The sequence below is a fragment of the Poeciliopsis prolifica genome, unplaced genomic scaffold (assembly GCF_027474105.1).
Source record: "Poeciliopsis prolifica strain line A6 unplaced genomic scaffold, Auburn_PproV2 SCAFFOLD036, whole genome shotgun sequence".
In the NCBI taxonomy this organism is placed as follows: domain Eukaryota; kingdom Metazoa; phylum Chordata; class Actinopteri; order Cyprinodontiformes; family Poeciliidae; genus Poeciliopsis; species Poeciliopsis prolifica.
In genome coordinates, this window is record NW_026562411.1 from 444,515 (window position 1) to 468,047 (window position 23,533).

The 23,533-nt window shown below is 47.0% G+C and overlaps 2 protein-coding genes, 1 long non-coding RNA gene and 1 other non-coding gene across 4 annotated transcripts; all 4 read left to right on the top strand.

Moving 5' to 3' along the window:
* Positions 1-488: 488 nt before the first annotated feature.
* On the top strand, positions 489-12,483 carry cops8 (COP9 signalosome subunit 8). Its single transcript, XM_055052955.1, has 7 exons — positions 489-587; positions 4,773-4,843; positions 5,083-5,131; positions 5,845-5,977; positions 11,122-11,229; positions 11,300-11,362; positions 11,593-12,483. Exons 1-7 carry the CDS (start codon positions 516-518, stop codon positions 11,670-11,672), a joined length of 576 nt encoding a protein of 191 aa, XP_054908930.1. The 5' UTR covers positions 489-515; the 3' UTR covers positions 11,673-12,483.
* Positions 8,379-10,002, top strand: trim63b (tripartite motif containing 63b). The gene has a single exon (XM_055052954.1). The coding sequence runs from the start codon at positions 8,803-8,805 to the stop codon at positions 9,832-9,834; it is 1,032 nt and encodes a 343-aa protein (XP_054908929.1). The 5' UTR covers positions 8,379-8,802; the 3' UTR covers positions 9,835-10,002.
* Positions 12,484-13,950: 1,467 nt separating the features above from the next.
* Positions 13,951-14,757, top strand: LOC129374512 (uncharacterized). Its single transcript, XR_008607505.1, has 2 exons — positions 13,951-14,077; positions 14,431-14,757. It is a non-coding gene; the product is annotated as an uncharacterized LOC129374512 (long non-coding RNA).
* Positions 14,758-16,793: 2,036 nt separating this feature from the next.
* trnai-aau (transfer RNA isoleucine (anticodon AAU)) lies at positions 16,794-16,867 on the top strand. Its single transcript has one exon. It is a non-coding gene; the product is annotated as a tRNA-Ile (tRNA).
* The last annotated feature ends 6,666 nt before the right edge of the window (positions 16,868-23,533 follow it).

The following is a 23,533-nucleotide window of genomic DNA, read 5'->3' on the forward strand; positions in this document are numbered from 1 at the left end:
ATATGCATATGTACGTATGTTGGATTCATGATATTGTTAAATAAAGAATTATAAAAACAAACTAGAAGTTAATATTTGCATGTTTCATTTCTACTTTCTGTTATGTTTTTTACACAGATTGAACAGATTTGTGCAACAGAGCAACACAAATTAGTCATTTCAGCCATTAAACTCAGGAGTCACTGAGTCCAGTTCTTCTAGTTTATGAACCTCAGATAAAAAAATACATTTAATCCTGTAATCTAAACTTCATAATTATGGATGAAAGACCTTTATTGAAAAGATCATTGAAATAGCAATTATTTTGTTAGTTTAAATAGTTAAATATTAATTTAGATAGTTAAACAATGTCTGAAAAAAAATTATTGGTTTTGTTGAGATTATTACATGTTACAGTAAATGGTTGTAATGCTGTAATTCCGGGTGTTGTTTCCCCCCGCGCCGCCAGGAGGCGCTGTTGCCGCCAGTCACCCTCCAGATAACTGGAGCAGGAAGAAGTCCGGCTGGGCAGCATCATGCCCGCAGCTGTGATCATGGAGGAGAACTTCGATCAGTTATTGGATCAGTGCGAGGCTCAGGAGCTGGAGGTGAGCTGGACGGGTAGAAAGGTTCGGATTTCGGTCGTTCCGGGTTTTACGGCTCGGCTGGAAGGTAGAACCGAACATTTGGTCCCGACTGGGTCCGAGTGTGGATAACTAGCATCGCTCTGACTGGGACCTGAAGTTGGCTTCCGACTCGTCGCCGCAGTAAAGTTATTTCACAGATTTAAGGAGCTGCTTGAGTTTGAAGCCTCTCAGCAGTCGGAGCTACATTTATCTGCACTGTTTAACACTCTGATAAATACATAAAATAGCTAGAAGCTAATTAGAGCAAACCGGAGCAAGATAACTATAAAATAACCCTGCGGTGTCACTGCGGACACCAGCTTCCTTAGCTTGTCAGTTTCCTTTAGCGGGCTGGTTAAAGACGAGGCTGGAGTGGATCCGATTGTGGTTACATGGTCACTTTGGTTCTGGAGGCCGTTCTGACCCAGAGGTGTGTTCCGGTTAACTCTCCATCCCTCCCTCTCTCTCACCCATTTCAGCCGCTTGTATCCGCGATCTCATTCTTTCAGTCATGACCCAAAGTCATGACCATAGATGAGGGTAGGAACGTAGATCGACTGGTAAATCAAGAGCTTCGCTTTTTGACTCAACTCTCTCTTCACTACGACGGACCGGCACAGCGCCGCTTCACGGTGGACGCTGTGCCAATCCTCCTGTCGATCTCCCGTTCCCTTCTTCCCTCATTCGTGAACAAGATCCTGAGATACTTAAACTCCTCCACTTGGGGCAGGACATCCCCCTCGACCCGGAGAAGCACTCTACCCTTTTCTGGCTCAAGACCACGGCCTCGGACTTGGAGGCACTGATCCTCATCCCGGCTGCTTCGCACTCGGCTGCGAACCGCTCCAGTGAGAGCTGCAGATCATGACCTGATAAAGCCAATAGGACCACATCATCTGCAAAAACCAGAGATGTGATCCTAAAAACGGATCCTCTCATCACCTCGGCAGCGCCTAGAAATTCTGTCCATAAAGGTAATGAACAGAACCGGTGACAAAGGGCAGCCCTGGCGGAGTCCAACCCTCACCAGAAACGAGCCCAACTTATTGTTGGCAATGCGGACCAGACTCTGACACCGGTCATACAGGGACCTGACAGCCCATATCAAAGGGCCCGGTACCCCATACTCCCGGAGAACCCCCCACAGGGACACGGTCGAACGCCTTCTCCAAGTCCACAAAACACATGTGGACCGGTTGGGGGAACTCCCAGAACCCTCCAGGACCCTGCTGAGGGTGTAGAGCTGGTCCAGTGTTCCACGACCAGAACCAGAACCACACTGGTCTTCCTGAATCCGAGGTTCGACTATCCTACAGACCCTCCTCTCCAGGACCCCTGAATAGACCTTGCCAGGGAGGCTTAAGAGTGTGATCCCTCTATAATTGGAGCACACCCTCCGGTCAGGGGGACCACCATCCCACTCTGCCAATCCAGGGGAACTGCCCCTGATGTCCATGTGATACTGCAGAGTTGTGTCAACCAAACCAACCCTACAACATCCAGAGCTTTAAGAAACTCCGGGCAAATCTCATCCACTCCCTGACAGCATCCCTCACCAAAGGTGTCCACCAACAGGTTCGAGGGTTGCCGCCACGACAGGCACTGACAACCTTGCTGCCACAGCTCCGATAAGCCACCTCAACAATGGAGGCATGAAACATGGTCCACTTGGACTCAATGTCCACCACCTTCCCCAGAACATGTTCGAAGTTCTGCCGGAGATGGGAGTTAAAGCTCCGTCTCACAGGGGACTTAGCCAGACGTTCCCAGCACACACCCTCACAACATGTTTGGGCCTGCCAGGTCTGACCGACATCCTCCCCCACCACCAGAGCCAATCACCACCAGGTAGTGGTCAGTGGACAGCTCCACACCTCTCTCCACCCGAGTGTCCAAAACATACGGCCACAGATCCGATGAAACGACGACAAAGTCATTCATCAAACTGGGGCCTACGGTGTCCTGGTGCCAAGTGCACATATGGAGACCCTTGTGCCTGAACATGGTGTTTGTTATAGACAATCTGAGACGAGCACAGAAGTCCAACAACCAGAACACCACTAAAGCTCAGATCGGGTGGAGCGTTCCTCCCAACATCGCCCCTCCAGGTCTCACTGTCGTTGCCCACGTGAGCATTAAAGTCCCCCAGCAGAATGAGGGAGTCCCCAGGAGGGCCACTCTCCAGGACTCCCTCTAAGGATTTCAAGAAGGGTGGGTAATCTGAACTGTTGTTCAGGACGTAAGCACAAACAACAGTTAGAACCCGTCCCCCAACTGAAGGCGGAGGGAGGCTACCCTCTTGTCCACCGGGGTAAACCCCAACGTACAGGCGTCGAGATGGGGAGCAGCAAGTATGCCCACTACTGCCCCAAACCTCTCGCTGTGGGGAACTCCAGAGTGGAAGTACATCCAGCCCCTCTCAAGGAGACTGGTTCCAGAACCAGAGCCATGCGTTCAGGTGAGACCGACTATTTCTAGCTGGAACCTCTCAGCCTCACACACCAGCTCCGGCTCCTTCCCCACCAGAGAGGTGACGTTCCACACCAAGAGCTTCTGCAACCGAGGATCGGACCGCCAGGACCCCCTGCCTCAGCCATCTCACATCGCACCCGACCCCTTTGGCTCCTCTCATAGGTGGTGGGCCTATGGGAGGAGGGACCCGTGTCTCCTCTTGGGGCTGGGCCCGGCCGGGCTCCATGGGTAAAAGCCCGGCCACCAGGCTCTCGCCAACGTGCCCCACCTCCAGGCCTGGCTCCAGAGTGGAGCCCCGGTGACCCGCGTCCGGGCGAGGGAACACTAAGTCCAAAGCTGCCATTCATCATCGGGGTCTTCGGGCTGCGCTTCGTCTGGTCCCTCACATAGGACCTGTCTGCCTTGGGTGACCCTACCAGGGGCATGAAGCCCCAGATAGCAGAGCTCCTGGGGTCATTGGGGCCCTCAGACCCTCCACCACCATAAGGTGGCAGCCCAAGGAGGAGTCCGGTTAACTCTGACAGGAGGAAATAAAGCCGAGAAAAGGACCGTGCTAACAGCACTTTGTGACAGTAATTGAACTGTATTATGCTATCAGATGCTAAGTAGAGGAAAACACAAACCTGTCTGCAGGTACATTAGTAAGGAGGCTCCTGATGGTCAAACTGATGTTTTTCTTACTCCCTTCTGTCCCAATAAGTTTGCAAATGCTCTCATATAACGTTTCACACTGATAACTAATGAATAATAACTAGATAAAAATTGCACATAATTTCTAAAGACCCTCTGTGAAAAAGCCTTAATTTATTCCTAATTAACTATTTCAGACAACTGATTGAACATAAGACTGTTAACTGGATTATTAATAATAAGCAGCAGATCCTTTACTAAACAGTCAAACCATCAACACTGACTGCAGCTGCCAGCAGATGGCGCTGCTAATCCGTGAAAATGGATCAGAAAGGTTCAGAAAGTTTTTTTCTGTCAGAAGATTTCTGTCCCGATTTGTTTTTTAATCCACTTTTAATCTGTTTTTCCATCCACCATTTTTCAAATCTGTTTAGATTTTAAAGAAAATTATATACAGCTTCACAATACTTACACATGAGATACAAACATACAGGTTTAAAATAAAAAATTCTGAACTAAATTATTTTCTCTTGTTTATGTGGAACCCAAAATTTGGATCAAAAATCACAGAAAATGTTTTTATTAGCCAAACAATCATCCCGTTAATGATGCAGCTTTGTGCTATGAGAACATTTTGCTTTGAACAGAACGACGCGTCGCTTCAATGGTGCATTTGAGTCCCAGCCATTATTTCCTGGTTTCCATGGAAACTTGATGAGCATTTGACCTCATATGAAATCACGTAAAGTGTTGATTTGGCTCATTTTATGTTGGGGGGAAAATAATTTAATGTCATTTGTCTCTCCGCTGGTATTCTGTAACCCACGGTAATGCAGAAAAGCTGTTTTTATGACGGTTCAAACGTTAATGTGAATAAAGAATCAGGTTTTACCAGATTTCCTTCAAGACTTTTTATTCAGGCAGGCACTGAATGCCTAAAACGTGTCACTTCCTGTCTTATCCACCTTGTTTTAGACCTGTTGTGTTTTATATGTCGTTTTTGGTCTCTAATATCTTTGATGCATGAAGATCTGCAGAAATAACCACCTGCACTATCTTCACCAGGCTCCAGGGGGCATCGCAACTCCCCAGGTCTACGCTCAGATGCTAGTGCTGTATCTGCTCAACAACGACATGTAAGTAAAGCAAAATGGCGGCTGTGCTAACATCTCCTTTTGACTGGTGATGTTGGGATTCACCCCCGCTGACTAATGGGCGGGGGTGAATCCCAACCTGCTCTCGCCATGTCGAGAGAATCGAGTCCAAATCAGAATATTCCAGTGGAAGCTCCACTGGTTGCCCATCAACCAGTGGAGCTTCCTGTGATTCCTGCTCCACTTCCTGTTGACTGAGTCCCGTTGTTTCTGGCCTCTAGGAACAACGCCCGCTATCTGTGGAAGAGGATTCCTCAGGCCATAAAATCAGTAAGTCTGCTCAGACGTCTGTTGGACCAGGTTCTGGTCAGAGTTCTGCTGGACCTATTACGACAGTGTCCTGTCGTAATACTCAGGACACTGGTCCATTTCCAGTGTTAAACAAGTGCTAACTCCTGCTAACTTGTGCTAAGTCCTGCTAACCAGTGGAAATGTAGCTGCAACAGTCTGTTCATAAACAAACAGATTGACACATTAAAAACAATAGTGATAAAGTATGAATTTATCACAAATTCTGAATGAGAAAATATTAAACTTAAGCAGGAGAAATAAAATAAAATTTTCCTGCTTAAAATTGTTTTTGAATACATGCACAAAATGTAACTTTGTGCATAAATATTGACATTTGTGGAAAGAGCAGAAGGCTCGTGCTGACCCTGGTGATGTGCCACTCTGGGCAGAGAGCCGTATTAAGAAAACCCACTGAACAGGATTACCGTAAAGGCTAGAAGAGCCGCTCACTATGAAATGGAGTAAATTAAAAACACAAATATTCAGGCCAAATCCAGGAGAGTAAGTTTCAAACTAAGCTAGCAGCTGTGTGGGAACTGCAGGTGTCTCAGCAGTGCTGATGTCTGTCCTCTGTATCCTGTGAGGCTGAGCAGAGCAGCTGTCAGACACAGCAGTGAAAGTCCTAAATCCTCCCAGCTGCAAGGAGACATGATTCTGGTTGCTGAAGGTTTCTGTCTTGTTTTTGGCTGCAGGCTAACTCTGAGCTAGCAGCTATCTGGGGCGTCGGCCAGCGCATTTGGCAGAGAGATTTCCCAGGGATCTACACCGCCATCGCAGCCCACCAGTGGTCCGAGAATATCCTTCCTGTCATGGAGGCCCTCAGAGGTAACTTCATGCAGAAAAACACTTGAGCATGTCAGACACATCACTGAGCAGCTGCTACTCCGCTAGGTGCAAGCTAGCCTAGCCTCGGCGCTGTGATCTCGGGGTTTTCTCCGGCAGACGTCAGCAGGAGTTTATTGCGTCCTGAGTGATGGTGGCGCTGCTATTGGTTGTGCAACAGTTTAAAATAACTTCTCTGGATGTTGATCTGCTGTTGATGTCATAAACAGAGTTTCATCAGACGGTTTGGTAACAGCTGGCAGCTCTAATAAAACTGTTCAAGTAAACATTTGTTAATGTTACAGTTTCTGTTTAATTTATTCCACAGTCTGACTCGTTTCAGACGTTTAAGGATTTTACTTGTTGATCATCGTTGTGTCTGGAGGACGACCGTCCTCTAAACTGAGGTTGTTGAGCAGCAACAGTTGCCCCTCTGAGGTCGTTGCTGATGCCTTTCTGCCCCGGCGTGTTGCTAACTCACCGAATGACGCCACAGCAGCAGTGGACACGCATCCTCTGATCTGCTAACAGTGGAGCTAATTTATGTTTAGCATTTTTGCTAACTGTGAAAATCAATACATTTTTCTGGGTAAAGTTTTTAAACTTTCAGATGAATAAAGTTCATCATTTGTTTTTAAGTTTTGTATACTAAAATTCTTCAGGATGTTTCTGTTCATGCTCTTATTTTGAAGTCTGATGATGCAGAAGCTCTAGCCATGATGCGGTGCAGCAAATGATGTATATTCTGAACCCAGAATGCATTGCTGTAGTTCTGTTGGGAACATTTTTAAATGTCCTGATATTCTGCATGGTTTCTCACTGGGGTCAGTCAGGCTAAATCTGCGGCAGTTAGCAAAACACAACAACTATAAACTGACACTGGAAGAAGTGTGATGACACATTTGAGCCTGCTAGCGTTTTGCTAACACTAGAGTGTTAGCTGAACTAGTATTAATAATTAGCACTTTAGCGTTAGTGTCTTGGTATAACTTTTTAGCATTAGCTTCTCCTAAGTGGTGTTAGCATTCCACTTTACCATTAGTGAAGCTAATATTGATCAGTGAAATCTGTGTTCAGTTTTTGGTTTTGAGGTCAGTAGTTGGTTAGTGGTTGGTTGGTAGTTGGTTAACGGTTGGTTGGTAGTTAAATGGTAGTTGGTTAGTGGTTGGTTTGTGGTAGATTGGTAGTTGGTTAGTGGTTGGTTGTTGTTAGTTGGTTAGTGGTTGGTTGGTAGTTGGTTAGTGGTTGGTAGTTGGTTAGTGGTTGGTTGTTGTTAGTTGGTTAGTGGTTGGTTGGTAGTTGGTTAACGGTTGGTTGGTAGTTAAATGGTAGTTGGTTAGTGGTTGGTTTGTGGTAGATTGGTAGTTGGTTAGTGGTTGGTTGTTGTTAGTTGGTAGTTGGTTAGTGGTTGGTTGGTAGTTGGTTAGTGGTTGGTTGGTAGTTGGTTAGTGGTTGGTTGGTAGTTGGTTAGTGGTTGGTTAGTGGTTGGTTTGTGGTAGATTGGTAGTTGGTTAGTGGTTGGTTGTTGTTAGTTGGTTAGTGGTTGGTTGGTAGTTGGTTAGTGGTTGGTAGTTGGTTGGTTGGTTGTTGTTAGTTGGTTAGTGGTTGGTTGGTAATTGTTTAGTGGTTGGTTGGTAGTTGGTTTGTGGTTGGTTAGTGGTTGGTTGGTAGTTGGTTAGTGGTTGGTTGGTAGTTAATTAGTGGTTGGTAGTTGGTTAGTGGTTGGTTGGTAGTTGGTTTGTGGTTGGTTATTGGTTGGTTGGTAGTTGGTTAGTGGTTGGTTGGTAGTTAATTAGTGGTTGGTAGTTGGTTAGTGGTTGGATGGTAGTTGGTTAGTGGTTGGTTGGTAGTTGGTTAGTGGTTGGTTGGTAGTTGGTTAGTGGTTGGTTGGTAGTTGGTTAGTGGTTGGTTGGTAGTTAATTAGTGGTTGGTAGTTGGTTAGTGGTTGGTTGGTGGTTGGTTAGTGGTTGGTTGGTAGTTGGTTAGTGGTTGGTTGGTGGTTGGTTAGTGGTTGGTTGGTGTTTGGTTAGTGGTTGGTTGGTAGTTGGTTAGTGGTTGGTTGGTAGTTGGTTAGTGGTTGGTTGGTGGTTGGTTAGTGGTTGGTTGGTAGTTGGTTAGTGGTTGGTTGGTAGTTGGTTAGTGGTTGGTTAGTGGTTGGTTGGTGGTTGGTTAGTGGTTGGTTGGTAGTTGGTTAGTGGTTGGTTGGTTGGTAGTTGGTTAGTGGTTGGTTAGTGGTTGGTTGGTGGTTGGTTAGTAGTTGGTTGGTAGTTGGTTAGTGGTTGGTTGGTTAGTAGTTGGTTAGTGGTTGGTTGGTAGTGGTTGGTTGGTAGTTGGTTAGTGGTTGGTTGGTTGGTAGTTGGTTAGTGGTTGGTTGGTGGTTGGTTAGTGGTTGGTTGGTGGTTGGTTAGTAGTTGGTTGGTAGTTGGTTAGTGGTTGGTTGGTTAGTAGTTGGTTAGTGGTTGGTTGGTTAGTAGTTGGTTAGTGGTTGGTTGCTAGTTGGGTTCAGCTTGTTTGTTGGTCAGACTGAAAACATTTTCTCTTGGTGTTTTGGAAAACATGTTGTGTTTATTGCTGAGCCTCTCTGGTCACATGCAGGCTGTTTGTCCCGGTCTGCGCCTCCCCCCTCCCGTCCGACTCCACAGCGACACATGATGGGGGCGGGGGAGTTCTGTGAAAATGTCGAGGCAGGAATGTGCTCTGGTGGATCGGGTGTCTGTCTGGAGGCTCTTATAAAGGCCGGCCGGCCGGCCGCCGAACCAGAATAGACCCAGAGCGCCGCAGCAGCAGCAGCACAGCGTCTCGCCTCTCCCAGAACCAGAACCAAGGACATGGACCTCCAGAGGACGGGCTCGGTGGTACGGCCGCCCAGCCCCATGGACAGCCTGGAGAAGCAGCTGAGCTGCCCCATCTGTCTGGACATGTTCACCAAGCCTGTGGTAATTCTGCCATGCCAGCACAACCTCTGCCGCGGCTGCGCCAGCGACCTCTACGACTCCCGCAACCCCTACCGCTTCTCCGGCGGCGTCTTCCGCTGCCCCACCTGCCGCTTCGAGGTGGTGCTGGACCGCCACGGCGTCCACGGCTTGCAGCGCAACCTGCTGGTGGAGAACATCATCGACATCTACAAGCAGCAGCAAGAGGGAAAGGGCGAGGCCGAGCCGCTGAAGGCGCAGGAGGCCAAGGAGCCGTGCTGCCCGGAGCACGAGGACGAGCGCATCAACATCTACTGCGTCAGCTGCCAGCGCCCCACCTGCTCCATGTGCAAGGTGTTCGGCCAGCACAAGGACTGCGAGGTGGCACCACTGGCCACCGTCTACCAGAGCCAGAAGGCCGAGCTCAGCAACGCCATCGACGCGCTGGTGGCCAGCAACGGACGGCTGCAGGCGCTGCTGCACCAGATGGAGGACGCCGGGCGCGCCGTACAGGAGAACGCGCAGCGCGCCAAGCAGGGCCTGGCGGAGCGCTTCGACCTGCTGTACGCCGTGCTGGAGGAGCGCAAGGCGGTGCTGCTGGAGCAGCTGGGCCGCGAGCAGGACGACAAGGTGGCGGCGCTGCGGGCGCTGGCACAGCGCTACGGCGAGCGGCTGCAGGCCAGCTCCGAGCTGACGGACACGGCGGTGCGCGCCCTGGAGCAGAGCGGCGCCGCCGAGTTCCTGCTGGCCTCCAAGGGCCTGATCGGCCGGACCCGGGACGCCGCCAAGGCCTCGCTGGGCGAAGAGCGGCCAGAACCCGGCTTCGAGAAGATGGACCACTTCACCCTCAACACGGAGCCGGTGGAGGCCGTGCTGGCCAAGATGGACTTCGGAACCGGGGAAGACGAGGAGTACGAGGACGCAGAGGAGGAAGAGGAGGAAGAATAGAATGGAGGGGGACAGAGGCGTCCATGAGGACTGAGACACAGACTCTGATTTCTTTACGTCTTTTTATACTTTTGTATTGAAGGTTAGAAATGTGTTTAGCTTCTGGTTGTTGATGCGCTGCTAGAATCCCAGTCAGTCTGTACTGGAAATAAAGTTGTGTGAAGTTGATCCATGGCCCGGTTCTGGTTCTGTTGGGACCCAAAGCAGGTTATTAAAAGCCGCCACAGTGTTGCCTTTGCTGGAGAACAGTCTGAGCTATTTCAGGAAGAGTGTGTGTGTGTGTGTGTGTGTGTGTGTGTGTGTGTGTGTGTGTGTGTGTGTGTGTGTGTGTGTGTGTGTGTGTGTGTGTGTGTGTGTGTGTGTGTGTGTGTGTGATAGCGTCCATGAATAGCCGGTCCGGTTCCTCTCATGGAGTTCTTGCTCAGCAGCTCTGACCCGACTGACTCTGAGCTAAAATGGTCGTCCAGCTGGTCGCTGATCTCAGAGACAGGAAGTGACACCCAGAGTGACCTTGTGTTCTGAGCATGCTCAGTGCGGCTCCGGCCAGCTCTTATCGGTTCCACCTGATCTCTGTTGGTACACAGAGAGCCATTGCTAGGCAACAGAGCCTGAGAGGTTGACGCGGTGACAGCAGAACATGTCGGCGTGACGGAGGACCCTGATAAGGAGCTGAGGCCCCCGGTGACCCCGGTGACCCCGTTCCTGAGATTCTGTTGTAAAATTTGAAAAGTGCGGCATATATTTATCCTTCTTTTCTCCCTGAATAAAATCCACTGCTGCCTTCCGACTTCGAGAAGTCGAGTTCCTGCTGGCCTTGGAGGCCATGTTGGGCCTCTGCGTCCCAACATGGGGCGCAGAGGCCCTCTGGAGGGCGCCAGACTCCACCTGGAGTCAAAAGATGATTTTCAGAATAATTATGATTCATCTTTACCTGGAGACACTAAACACCATTTGCTGAGAGAACAGAAGTAATGAAAACATCAAGGTAAATCATTCACTTCAGTTTTAGCTGCTTCACGTTCTGGAAATAATGAAGAAATTTGCCTTTGGGAGATTAAATAATGTGATCTGGCCCTTTAAATCTAAAGCTTGGTTAAAAACAAATGGGTTTACAGGTGGGAGGAGCTTCTTGGATGCTAACATATTACCTGCCTGTCGAATAGGAAGCTTCCCGAATCAGTTCAAAGATGTGAAATGAAGAATTTGATCGGTGACGAGCTGCGGCTCGTTTAGCAGACGTGATGAAGATGATGGGTATCGTCCTCCTCACCATGTTGTTGTCCACAGAGAGCAGCAGGCAGCGGGCCTACAGCCTGGTGGCACAGGCCTACACCTCCATCACAGCCGAAGACTTCGCTGCCTTCGTGGGCTACACGGTGGAGGAGGCGGTGAAGGGTGAGGCTACTTCCTGTAGCGTCTTGTCGGGTTTTCATGGACTCATCCTGCTGTCCCTCGTCTCTCTCAGGTGTGGTGAGTCAAGGCTGGCAGGCCGACCCAGCAACCAGGATGGTAATGCCCAAGAAGCCAGGTAGGGGGCGCAGTTCCCATTAAATCACACACACTTCTTCTCTGGCTCCTTTTCACACATTTATATATTTACTACAATTCAGTGTCTAAAACAGCCACTGGAGGGCCAACATATGGTGCTGGATTTATCTCTACCCCTCCTGCTCTAAGCAGTAATAGGTGGGGGCGGGGCTGCCACCATCAGATAGATGGTGAAAGCCCCCTGACTCGCTCGCCCCTCTCTCTCTCCAGACCCGCCCCCGGTGTCCCTGGTTCCTAACGAGCAGCAGCTGGGCCGCCTCACCGACTATGTGGCGTTCCTAGAGAACTGAAGGCTCCCCTGGTTCCGCCGGAGGAGAGCCCACCGCTCCTCCTGATGGACCAACACCCGGATTCCTCCTATGACCCTGCCCCACTCAGACGATGATGCCTGGCTGTTTGCAGCCGCCTGATGTGTAAATAGCTTTGATTATTGTTGTTTCAGACAAACATGGAGAACCCAGTCCTGATTCCACCCGACTTCCTGTTTCCACCCGACTTCCTGATTCCACCCGACTTCCTGTTTCCACCCGACTGTTTCCACCCGACTTCCTGTTTCCACCCGACTTCCTGATTCCACCCGACTTCCTGTTTCCACCCGACTGTTTCCACCCGACTTCCTGTTTCCACCCGACTTCCTGATTCCACCCGACTTCCTGTTTCCACCCGACTGTTTCCACCCGACTTCCTGTTTCCACCCGACTTCCTGTTTCCACCCGACTTCCTGATTCCACCCGACTTCCTGTTTCCACCCGACTTCCTGTTTCCACCCGACTTCCTGTTTCCACCCGACTTCCTGTTTCCACCCGACTGTTTCCACCCGACTTCCTGTTTCCACCCGACTTCCTGTTTCCACCCGACTTCCTGATTCCACCCGACTTCCTGTTTCCACCCGACTGTTTCCACCCGACTTCCTGTTTCCACCCGACTTCCTGTTTCCACCCGACTTCCTGATTCCACCCGACTTCCTGTTTCCACCGACTGTTTCCACCCGACTTCCTGTTTCCACCCGACTTCCTGTTTCCACCCGACTTCCTGTTTCCACCAGACTGATTCCACCCGACTTCCTGTTTTGACTGCTGAATAAACGTGTTTCTGTTTCTACTTGTTGGCTGAGCTTCTGTTTCCATCAGATGAGGTAATTGGGTTCTGCAGGTTCATACAGGCTCAGACAGCTAACGTAGCCATTAGCCAGCTGGTGGTGCAGTTACCTGGATCAGACCAGAGTTTCTACACGGCTCCAGATGATCAGTGCTAGCCTTCATTCTCCATTCCAGAACCAGTTCTGACCCGTTTGGATTGCCTCAGAACCGGCTGAGTCCAACTAGCTGCTGGTTCTGTGGTCAGAAGAGTCTACTTTATTACATGGTCTACCAGTATGAAACCCTGCTGACTAAACAGAAGTCCTCCAGACCTCCAGGGGGAGCCGACTAATGGCGCGGCCCGGACCCTCAGTAGCTGCAGAGGAAGTCAGGATGACCTTGAGAAACAAAGATGAGCCCATCCAGCCCTTTTCTTTTTTGGGAGAGGTGCTGGTACCTCTCCAGCCAACGTTTTGGGTGAGAGGTGGGGTCACCTGGACGGGTCACCAGCCCATCTCAGGGCAACACAGACCGACAACCATGCACACTCCTAGTCATGTTTCTGGACTGTGGGAGGAAGTTGGAGAACCTGCACAGAACCCACCATGCAGAAAGACTGGGCCGGGAATCGAATCCAGGCAACCGTGCTACCAACTGCACCACTGCGCAGCCTGTTGTACTTCTTGTATTTTGCACTATATTCATGAAGGTGATGTGACCTGCTCCAGACTTCCTCTAGTGGTCTGGAGGACTTGTGCTTTGTGCGCCGTTTGAATCTGGCTGCCGTTGATGGGATCTTCTCTGTTGCTCGTTTCCTGTTGCTGCAACATTTTCTACTCACAGCGTTTTTTACTGGAGTATTTTTCGGTTTTGGAGTTTGCATCAGTCGTGTGTTTGCTACGGTGGCCCTGAGGTGCAAAACACAACAACATTAACGAAAACACAACAACATTAACGAAAACACAACAACATTAACAAAAACACAACAACATTAACGAAAACACAACAACATTAACAAAACACAACATTAACAAAAACACAACAACATTAACGAAAACACAACAACATTAACAAAAACACAACATTAACAAAAACACAACATTAACAAAAACACAACAACATTAACGAAAACACAACAACATTAACGAAAACACAACAACATTAACGAAAACACAACAACATTAACAAAAACACAACAACATTAACGAAAACACAACAACATTAACAAAAACACAACAACATTAACAAAAACACAACATTAACAAAAACACAACAACATTAACGAAAACACTACATTAACAAAAACACAACATTAACAAAAACACAACAACATTAACGAAAACACTACAACATTAAGGAAAACACAACGGAAGAGGTAGGTCCAGTGGGAGACCTAAGAAGTCGCTGATTGGACGACAGGTCGTTTTACTATTGAACCGGAAGTTATGCTGGAGTGCTTCTTTTGAATGAGAACCTAAGGAAGCGGGAACACAGTCACTTCGCCATGTATTGCCCGAACTGTGGAAAGGAGGTGGTTGAGCCGTCACCAAATTTTTGCAGTAATTGTGGCAAGAGGCTTCAAGAAACTTGTATGGAGGATACTCCACAATGTTCAAGTAAGTTCATATTTCTTATGGATGTAGTAACTTGCTAACGCTAGTGGTCTCCAGACCGTGTCCACTGTCATCTAGTTGTTCATTATAAATGCAATTAAAAGTACACAAAGTCGCTATAATACAGCAGAATTGTATTAGCTATATATCGTAAGGTCCGTTACAGCCTTAGGCACTACTTTTTTAGGATAATTTGTGTCGTTCTGGTTCTGCTGCACTGCGATCAGGCTAGCCGCCTTTTTGGAAGCGAACTCGCACTTAATTTATACTTGTGGCAGCTTTACTTCAGTTCGTAATACATATCGTCTGTTTGCATGAATGTGATGTGCGACATTTTTTCTTTGCTTTACTTCTAGCACAACAGACTGTCCCATCCTGCCGTACACCAGCCCTCAGCACCTTCCTTGAATAGAAAAATGAGGAGCGACCAAAGTATTCTCTTGGGAGAAAGGGGTTAAAACAAAAGGTAGAAATGAAAGTTCGGGTAGGTGCTAAATTGGGTTCCCCTGTGTCGGGAGCGATCATTACAGCCAGAGAGACGAATGAGGCGGATCTGACCATTTTCACGTCGCTTCTGATCGATTTCTCGGTAAAACAACTCATATAATCATGTGAAGGTTGTAACATTGAGTTTAATTGGCAGCTGTTGTTTAAAAAATTGTATAATAAATAAATAAACAAGATCTTCTGATGCTGTTTTTGTTATTTTATACGCCAAGAGAATCGCTCTTTTTCCAACGTTTCTCACGTAAGCCTGGCAGAAATAAGTCAGGCACCAAACACAGTTTTCCCAACACGTAGTGTGTATGTAAAGATTTTTGAGAATTTGGAAACAGTTGTTCTTTATTCCCCAAGGTTCGGTAAGGGTAGGAAAGAATGGAGGAAATTATAATCTGGTCCCCCTCCATAATATGGGAACAACTTAATTTACCAGCAAGATTTTTTTCTCTGTTTATTCCTCTCATCATCAACAATAAATCCTGTGATTTTGGTAGAATTTGCTCCTTGTTTGCCAGAGTTATGAGGGGAAAGCCATATATTTTAGGTGACTAAAATAATCTGTTCCCCCTTCAAAACATGGGGACTATTTACCAACAAGTCTTCAACTGTGCTTATTCATCTCTTCATCAACAACAAATTATTTGAAAACATTTCCTCTTTATTTGCCAGAGATATGAGGGGGAACCATATATTTTAGCCACCTGAAATAATGTGTCCCTTCCAAAACATGGGAACCAATTAATTTACCAGGAAAATGTTCTCTTCATTTCTCAAAGGTAAGTGGCCTTGGGATTTAAACCATCTTTCCACAGCTGTCTTATATCACATTATCCTTCTAGAAAACCCATCAATGCACCCTGAGATGGCCAAGCCGAATGGCTTGTTTTGTCGTAGCCATCTACATGCTATATGTAATTGGGCCCCGTGGAGGGATACGTGCGTCTTGTAAACCTGCGAGTTCTCAGAGCGATGCCTTGAGGATTCAGCTGCCTCAGCAGTCTCATTACAACATCACGTTTGACACGCAGGTTGTGTTTTAGTTTGAGAACCTGCCACATGGTCCGATAGCCAAATAATTGCCCTGGTCCTCTAAGCTCGGACATAATGACACGTCTCACTTCAGGAAGTGGAGAGTAGTTGCCTCTTCAATGCAGCCCTGCTACTTTCAAATGAGTCTTTACTGAACGCATGCTAACCGACACTTCGTGGTTGGTCTGGAGCATGTCCAGTATCACCAGTATCAGTATGTCCTGACTCAAAAATTTACGAATAACAGTACTAAGGTTTGGATCACTGAGAACATTCTTGTTTTCAGCAATCAAGTTAAAGCCAGAAGAACTTCCGGTTCAAAAGTAAAACGACCTGTCGTCCAATCAGCGACTTCTTAGGTCTCCCACTGGGACATACCTCTTCCGTTGTGTTTTCCTTAATGTTGTCGTGTTTTTGTTAATGTTGTTGTGTTTTCCTTAATGTTGTCGTGTTTTCGTTAATGTTGTAGTGCTTTCCTTAATGTTGTAGTGTTTTGCACCTCAGGGCCACCGTAGTTTGCAGCCCATTTTGCTGTGTGTCCATGTTGATGCATCCAAATCTTCTCCAGAGGCCATTGGTCTCGTCCAACCCACCCTGACACGAACCAGGGTGGGTTGGAAGCCAGTTGGGACCCGATGGGTCTCCAACAGAACTGTGGTCCAAACACACCCAGCTACACAGGAAACCGACCCATCAGAGGAATGCAGACATTGATCACTGTATGGAGAACTATGACCCTCCATTCAGGTCACACGTGTTCAACTGAACTCGGTTCGGGTCCAGAAGCAGCTGTTCAGGTTCTACTGTCAGTATTTATTTAAAGGCCCAGTCCATTTTTGGAGGAACCGGTCAGCTGGTACCAGAAGAAAATGTGGGTCATGAATCCATCTGGTTTCTTTCTGCTGCCACGAAGCCATCTTTATTTTTAGCTTCATGCTGTTTTAATTATTTATCGCGTTATTTGTCTTTAAACTGCAGATGTTTCTGAGACTCGGAGGGAAACCAGAACCAGAACTCTGGGTTTGCTCTCCTTCCGCTTTTCGTCTCTGAATATTTTCCTTGATATAAAGTATTTTCTTCTCGCAGCGGGTCGAGGTGGTTCGGGAGGAAAATGGGTCAGCGCGGTGCTGAAGGGAAACCTGCGCATGCTCGTATTACACCGCACAGCGGGCGCTGTGTGACGTCATCAGGCCGGTTAGCTCAGCCGGTTAGAGCGTGGTGCTAATAACGCCAAGGTCGCGGGTTCGATCCCCGTACGGGCCAGTAACGTTTTTCCTCCGGTTCTGACTGAAGGGATTAGATTTGATCCGGTTCTGGACGGATCCACCTGGAGTGAGTAAAGAGCGGTGACCTTTAACCCCTTTTCCACATCTGGACCGGATCAGAACCGCCGCCCGAAGGATCGTAGACGAGACGCTGCAGGAAGAACATTTTAATGTATTTTTATTTAATTAACAGTTTTCACTTTATTATTTTATGGGTCAAATTTTGAGGAGAAATTAAATTATTTGATTTTAGAAAATCGTTTTAAAGTTAGAAACCTAACAGGCAGTTACCATAGCAACCGACTGGCAGAACCAGCAGAACGGTCCAAACTGTGGAACTGACCGAGATCAGAGGTCCTGGTTCCGGTCCTGGTTCCGGTCCTGGTTCCGATCTCTGAGGTTATCATCTGTGGCTGATGGCTGATGACAGCAGAGGGCGCTGTTCCCCACGGAGAGCCCGTTTCCATGGAGACGGACGAGTCATGAGGAAGACTCCGGCGGAATGAGGGAGGAAGGAGAGACAGACTGGAGTCTCTAAAAACCTCATTTAAACTTTATCATCTCGCCTCCAGATCCTGTTTCAGCTCCTGCTGCTTCTCTAATCCCATCCTGACCTGCTCATGAAAGCAGGAGGCGGTTCGGTTCCGGTCCGGTCCGGTCCGGTCCGGTCCAGACCTGAAAGGCAGCCTTCATCCCAGGAGTCACATGCACACGCTAACTGAGCCGACAGGAAATTAAAGGCAACGATCACAAAGTTTACTTTAATTAGGACACAGACTCGCTCAGGAAAGTCTTCACACCCCGGCAGGTTATTTTTCTTGTTTTAATATTTATTAATTTCATTACAAACAAAACAGTTATGCAACCGAGAAAATACACAAATAGATCAAATGAAAGGCAGCAGATGAAAGAAAAAATCTCAGAAAATCTTTTATCCCAAAAATATATTCAAACAAAAAACAAAACTAAATAAAAATATCAACTCCAAAAACAATTTGAACAGAACCGGTCCGATGTGCATGGTGAGGAGAGAGCCGAGTCAAAAAGCGAAGCTCTGGATTTACCAGTCGATCTGCGTTCCTACCATCATCATGAGCTTTGGGTCAAGACTGAAAGACCGAGCGACTGAAATGGGTTTCCTCCGTACGGTGGCCGGGCTCCCTGAGAGAGAAGCTCAGAGTAGAGCTGCTGCTCCTCCACATGGAGAGGAGCCGGCTGAGGCTCAGCACCTGGTCAGGATGGAGGCTCCCTGTGAGGCGTTCAGGTCCCACCAGACCAGAGGAAGGACACGTTGGAGGGACGATGATCCCGGCTGGCCTGGGAACGCCGTGGGATTCCCTGGAGGAGCTGGAAGAAGAGGCTGGGAGAGGGAAGCCTGGGCCTCCATTCTGAAGCTGCTGACCCCGCGACCCGACCCGGATAAGCAGAAGAAAATGGATGGACGGATCTTACTAAACATTTAATTAGCTAAATATTAAGTTTACCAATTTAATGTTTTGTTTTGAAACTGATAAAAAATTTATAATTTGGTAAAAATATGACTAAAAAACGAACTCCTTATGAGAGACTAAATAAACCAAATATTGGCTGTTAATTTTTAACAGTGTACCAGAACCGCCGAGCCGTTGCTCGGATCTTGAACAGGTCAAAGTTCAGCAGACAGGAAATGTTTCAGAAAATGATGTGAAACTTCTGAAGGTTTGATGCAGCAGAAAAACTTCAGCTTATTCTGCAGCTTCAGCCAATCAAACTCTGACTTTCAAACCTCTGCAGGATTAGAGCCGGAAACCTGCAGCACAACCCAGAACCACGGAGGAGCTGCAGCAAACCGGCCAACCGCCCAACCAACTAACTGGTTAACCAGCTAACCGCTGGTAGCAACCCGGCCTCCGTTGCTGCAGCTGCTCCCAGCTTCAGTTTGTTTGAATAACAGAAACATAAATTTAATGTTTCACATTCTGGAAGCTGCAGCAGGAAAAAATGAGCTGCAGCAAATTTACAATCAGAGCCAAACAGAAGCTTCCAGAAGGACAAAATGGAGGAAATTGGCACATTTCTTATCCAACATGTGCAGAAGAAACACAGACTCACATTTTCCACTGAAGCGTCTTCAAGCCAACAGGCACCGACTGATTCAGACTCAGAAATACTTTATTTAGATTCAGAAATAATTGTTTGATCCAGAGCCACAGCGAGAGTCATGGCCGCCGAGTCACCGGACCGAGTCACCGGACCGAGTCACTGGGAGCAACCAGAGGCCCTCAGGAGTTCTTAGAAAGCTGCCACCAAGCAGCCTGAAACTGATGTGATGCTGAAGGTTTGAACTGTTTTTGTGTTTAGAGACGATCTGATCTACCAAAGTTTTCAGATATGTTTCATATTTTCAAGTTTGTTGGAATAAAAACTAGAAGAAATCTTAAAGGTGTGAAACTTTCCACTGTTCTGTGGTCCAGACTGCAGAGGTCAAACTATTTTATTCCAGTCATTAAAGAGAGAAACAGGAAATGCATTTCTATTTAGGTTCTACGTTAGAGAAGGCACCAGGTTCACTTTCTATGTTCATTATTTGATCCAATAATTCACAGTCTAACATTCTGACTGTCCAACTAATATTCAGCTGTTCATGGCATAGTTGGACTGATAATATTGAGTCAGGCAACAGGGGGGCAGCTAGTTGGGGTCCTTAACATGTGCCGCTTCCTGCAGAGTCATTTCTGTATTACAGCCCAGCAAGCAGGAACTTTAAGTTTCTGTTGTTTCATATGATGTTGATATGGTTTATGTTATGATGTCGTTCTTGCAGCAGTGCTTGTTTGTGAAGTTTGCTGAGTAATTCATCAGTGTTACTGATAATAAGCTAATCTAGCCAGCTGAATATCACATATGACTAGACATGAGATGTAGAATTACTTTATGTTGTTGCTGCTGTTGTGTTGCAGATAGGAAACACCTGGTTCAGTAATTTGGGTGAAAGTGCAAACCTTCAGTGACGGTAGCTGAGGAGCTAGCAAAACGGTCTCAATTTAGTTCAATTAGTCAGTTAAACACTTAGCATGCTAGCTAAATACTTAACTCCAAGCTAAATGACGTTCCTGCTGCTGATGTCATATGAATGTATTTAAAAATATGTCTGCTGACCCAGTGTGTCGGTGTTTCTGTTCATCATGATGAAACTCGATGTGTTTGGGAAAAGCAGCCTGTGATAAACTGAGGTTACTTTCTATGTTAAGGTTAATAGAAATACATAGTTCAAGATGACAAATAAATTGAAAGTAACCTTTTATTTACTAATGCATAATGTTAGAAAACACTATGGATTTCATATTCTTGTTTCTGAAAGAAATATATTAACATTTTTCTTTATTATTTAAATAATATAAAGCGTTTTGGCGTAATCAATGTATTTCACACCCAAATGTATGCTTTTATTGTGAAGGTAGCGGTGAGGTGAGAAGACACCAACAGTTGAACTTCATTCTACTTTTTGTTTTGATTGGAAGACATTGAGAATAAAACAAGACTCAAATTATATTTTCGTCTTTTTCTGTTGACTTCTGCTGACTGAACATCTGCGAACATCTGAACATGAACTAGTTCTTCTGCAGAAGACTCAGTGAACATGGTCTGGCAGCTGAATGCCAGTTTGGTCTGCCTGCTGTTGACTTCCTGGTTCCCCGACCTGCAAAGGTTGAAGCAGCTTCCGCTTTTTCCCGTCCTCCCTCAGTGAAGTCCTTGCAGGAGATTTTGGGGGATGGTAAACGCTGCTCATCCATCTGCAGCGTTCCAATGGTGCCTGACAACCCCTCGCTTTTATCAACAGGAAACTCTGATAAAAGTTTCCTGCTTTTATCAGTTACCAAAGGTGCCCAAAAAAATGGCACCTTTGGTAGGGAACTGCTTGCCCTTTTTCTGGCAACATGCCATTTCCGCTTCATGGTGGAAGGCAGGAACTTTACTTGCCATTGCAAAAGCTTCTCACTTTTGCAATGGCAAAAGTTTCTGAACCGTGGTCGGCTCGGCAACATTTGTCTGCCATGTTAGAGTTCAAGAATTCAGCCAACAGAATAACCTGGTGGCCGACTGTCTGTCCAGAGCAAAGGTTGCTTCTGTGCATCTAGGTGTGGACTACCTCACCATGACCACAGACCAACTGACTAACCAGGATATTCTGGCCTTTAAAGCAGCTGAATGCAGTTTGCCTTTAGAGGACGTCTCCTTTCATGAGTGTGACCAACCCTTCTTTGCAATGTCTCGACTGCCAAACCTCAACCTTTGGTCTTCACTAGTTGCTGTCGGTGGGTTTTCGATGCAGTTCCTTCCCTTTCACACCAGGGCATTAAACTGGTAGGGGCAAAGTTTTGTGGCCGGGACTCCTTAAAGATGTACGGACATGGGTGACTTCCTGTTTGGCTTCCCAGAATGCCAAGGTGCAGCGGCACACTAAGGCTCCACTGGAGCACTTTCCTGTTCTGTAATGGAAGTTTGAACATGTGCATGCGTACGGCTCCAGAGACGCATTTGTCTCTGACATGGCAGACAAATGCGGTTTTCTTCAGCTGAGTTGGTCCTGGTTCAGCCTTTGAGGGTACCAGGGGAATTTCTTCCAGGTCCAGCGGGTTCGGTTGATCCCCAGAGGAGTAGAAAAAGTCTAACTTCCACAGGTATTTGTTCCAAAGGACCTAATGTCTGTATTTATCTGCCGTGACTCACACCGCTCACCACTTCAGCCTCCTTATGATGGTCCAATCCGTGTTCTGGAGAGGAGAACCAGGATGTTCTGGTGGCGTTGGGGGTAATCAGGAGAGTATTTCCTGATTACCTGTTTTGAATCCAGCTCATGTAACCAGGGGACCCAGTTGAGTTGGCTCAGCCTCCTCGCCCTGGTTGTCCCCCAGTTTCTTCCTCCCCTTACAGCTGCTTTGTCCCCTCAGGTGGACAGTTTGGTAGCGGTCCATCTGGAGAGTCTCTTTCAATTTCAGCTCCTGTTCCTGTGAGAAGAACCCGTGGTGGCCGACTTATTAAACTCCCTAGTCGTTAACCGTTTGGTGTTTCAGTTGTTTGTTCCTGCAGTTTAGTTTTCATTTATGTGTTTTCTTTTATGTACTTGTGATGTTGTTTCACATGTGATGTGTTTTTGTTTTTGTGACATTCTGTGTGTTCAGGGGGCCTGTGTGGCTGATCAATGTACATATTTCACACCTGAATGTATGCTCTTATTGTGAAGGGGAGAGGTGAGAAGACGCCAACGGTTTTACTTTATTATATTTTTGGTTTGGATTGGAAGAGAATAAAACAAGACTCAAATTATATTTTTGTATTTTTCTCCTGACTTCCACAGGGTAAAAGTAGCTGTTAAGTAATTAGCTTACTTAGTAATTAAAACGATATAATTTATTAATCGACTAAGAGCTTTATCTGATGTGAAGAAGTATTCATGTGACGTAAGATGCACCGTGTATTTTATTTGGCTTTGCCATTTGATTGGTCACTGAGACAGTGCGTTCGGTGCGTGACTCGTGATTGGTTGAGAGAGGAGGAGGCGGGAGGAAGAAGGAGAGGAGAACCGTGATGGTGGAGACCGGAGCTGAGGCGACCAGACAAGAAGTGAGGAAATACAGATTCCAGGGAGAGAAAACCGGACAAAACACGGGAGAGGACGGGGTTCGGGAGAAGTTGGAGGAGCTTCGTCGACGCGAGAGCGACGAGAGGAGACAGACGGAAGGAGACGAGCTTTGAGCTAAGCTAAGTGAGCTAGCCGCTTCAGCCCCTCGGTTCTGCTGCGTTCAATGGCCGTCGGGAGGAAAGAACGACGGAATTTAAACGCTCTCGATGTTTTTGGATTTCATCTCCTCGCTGTTTCCTACAGGCCTACAGCGTTTTCCTGCTCTCCCGGAGGTCGTGAGTAACAAGCTGACTGTGTTACTATTTACTGATATAACTGAACATTTCTCGTTGTGCCCTGGTTTGGGAAAAAGATGGCCATTGATATTTAATTTGTTCTGCCTTATTTTCTTTAAGAGTCTTTCAACTATAAAGTTACAGTGGTGACTAAATGATAGTTTTTCTGTCACGTTAGTGTCATTTTGTGTTTTATCTTATTTAATTCACTGTAAAGCTCTTGGGCTAACAAGGCGACACAAATACATTTATGATTGTTCAGCAAGCTAAATTGCTATCTACATTTGTAGCTAGCAAGTATGTAAATGTGCTAGCAACATGTTCAGTTTGGAGCTAAATGTGCAGCCTTGAATGATGAAACATGAACGCTGCGATTCTGCAGAGGGAGAAATGATTCCAGCTGTTTGCTCGGAGCTAACCAGCAGGTGAACTGGTTCCAGGTGGAGACTCTGGTTTGAAAAGCAGAAACTGAAACATTCCCAGCTGGATGCGGAGCGATCCTCGGTCAGTGATGATAAAAACAGACGGATGACATTCCTTCCCTCTGACTCACAGCCACTAGGAGACGATCTGCACTTTAAAAAAGTTTTATCAGCTGATTTATTTGATGTCCTATCTCAGAGGATTGAAAGTTCGTCTTATGCTGTTTATTGCTCTGAAGATGGTTTCAGTGTTTGAGCTCAGCAGCATTAGAATGATTTAATGTCTTCCAGCTGCAGCTTCGTAACAGCAGTCAGAGCATTTAATTCACCAGTCACAGGAACGG

Coding starts and splice junctions, on each gene's coding strand:
- trim63b (XM_055052954.1), top strand. CDS start 8,803: ATGGACCTCCAGAGGACGGGCTCGGTGGTACGGCCGCCCAGCCCCATG.
- cops8 (XM_055052955.1), top strand. CDS start 516: ATGCCCGCAGCTGTGATCATGGAGGAGAACTTCGATCAGTTATTGGAT. Junction 4,844..5,082: donor TATCTGCTCAACAACGACAT/GTAAGTAAAGCA, acceptor TCTGGCCTCTAG/GAACAACGCCCGCTATCTGT. Junction 11,230..11,299: donor GGTGGAGGAGGCGGTGAAGG/GTGAGGCTACTT, acceptor CGTCTCTCTCAG/GTGTGGTGAGTCAAGGCTGG.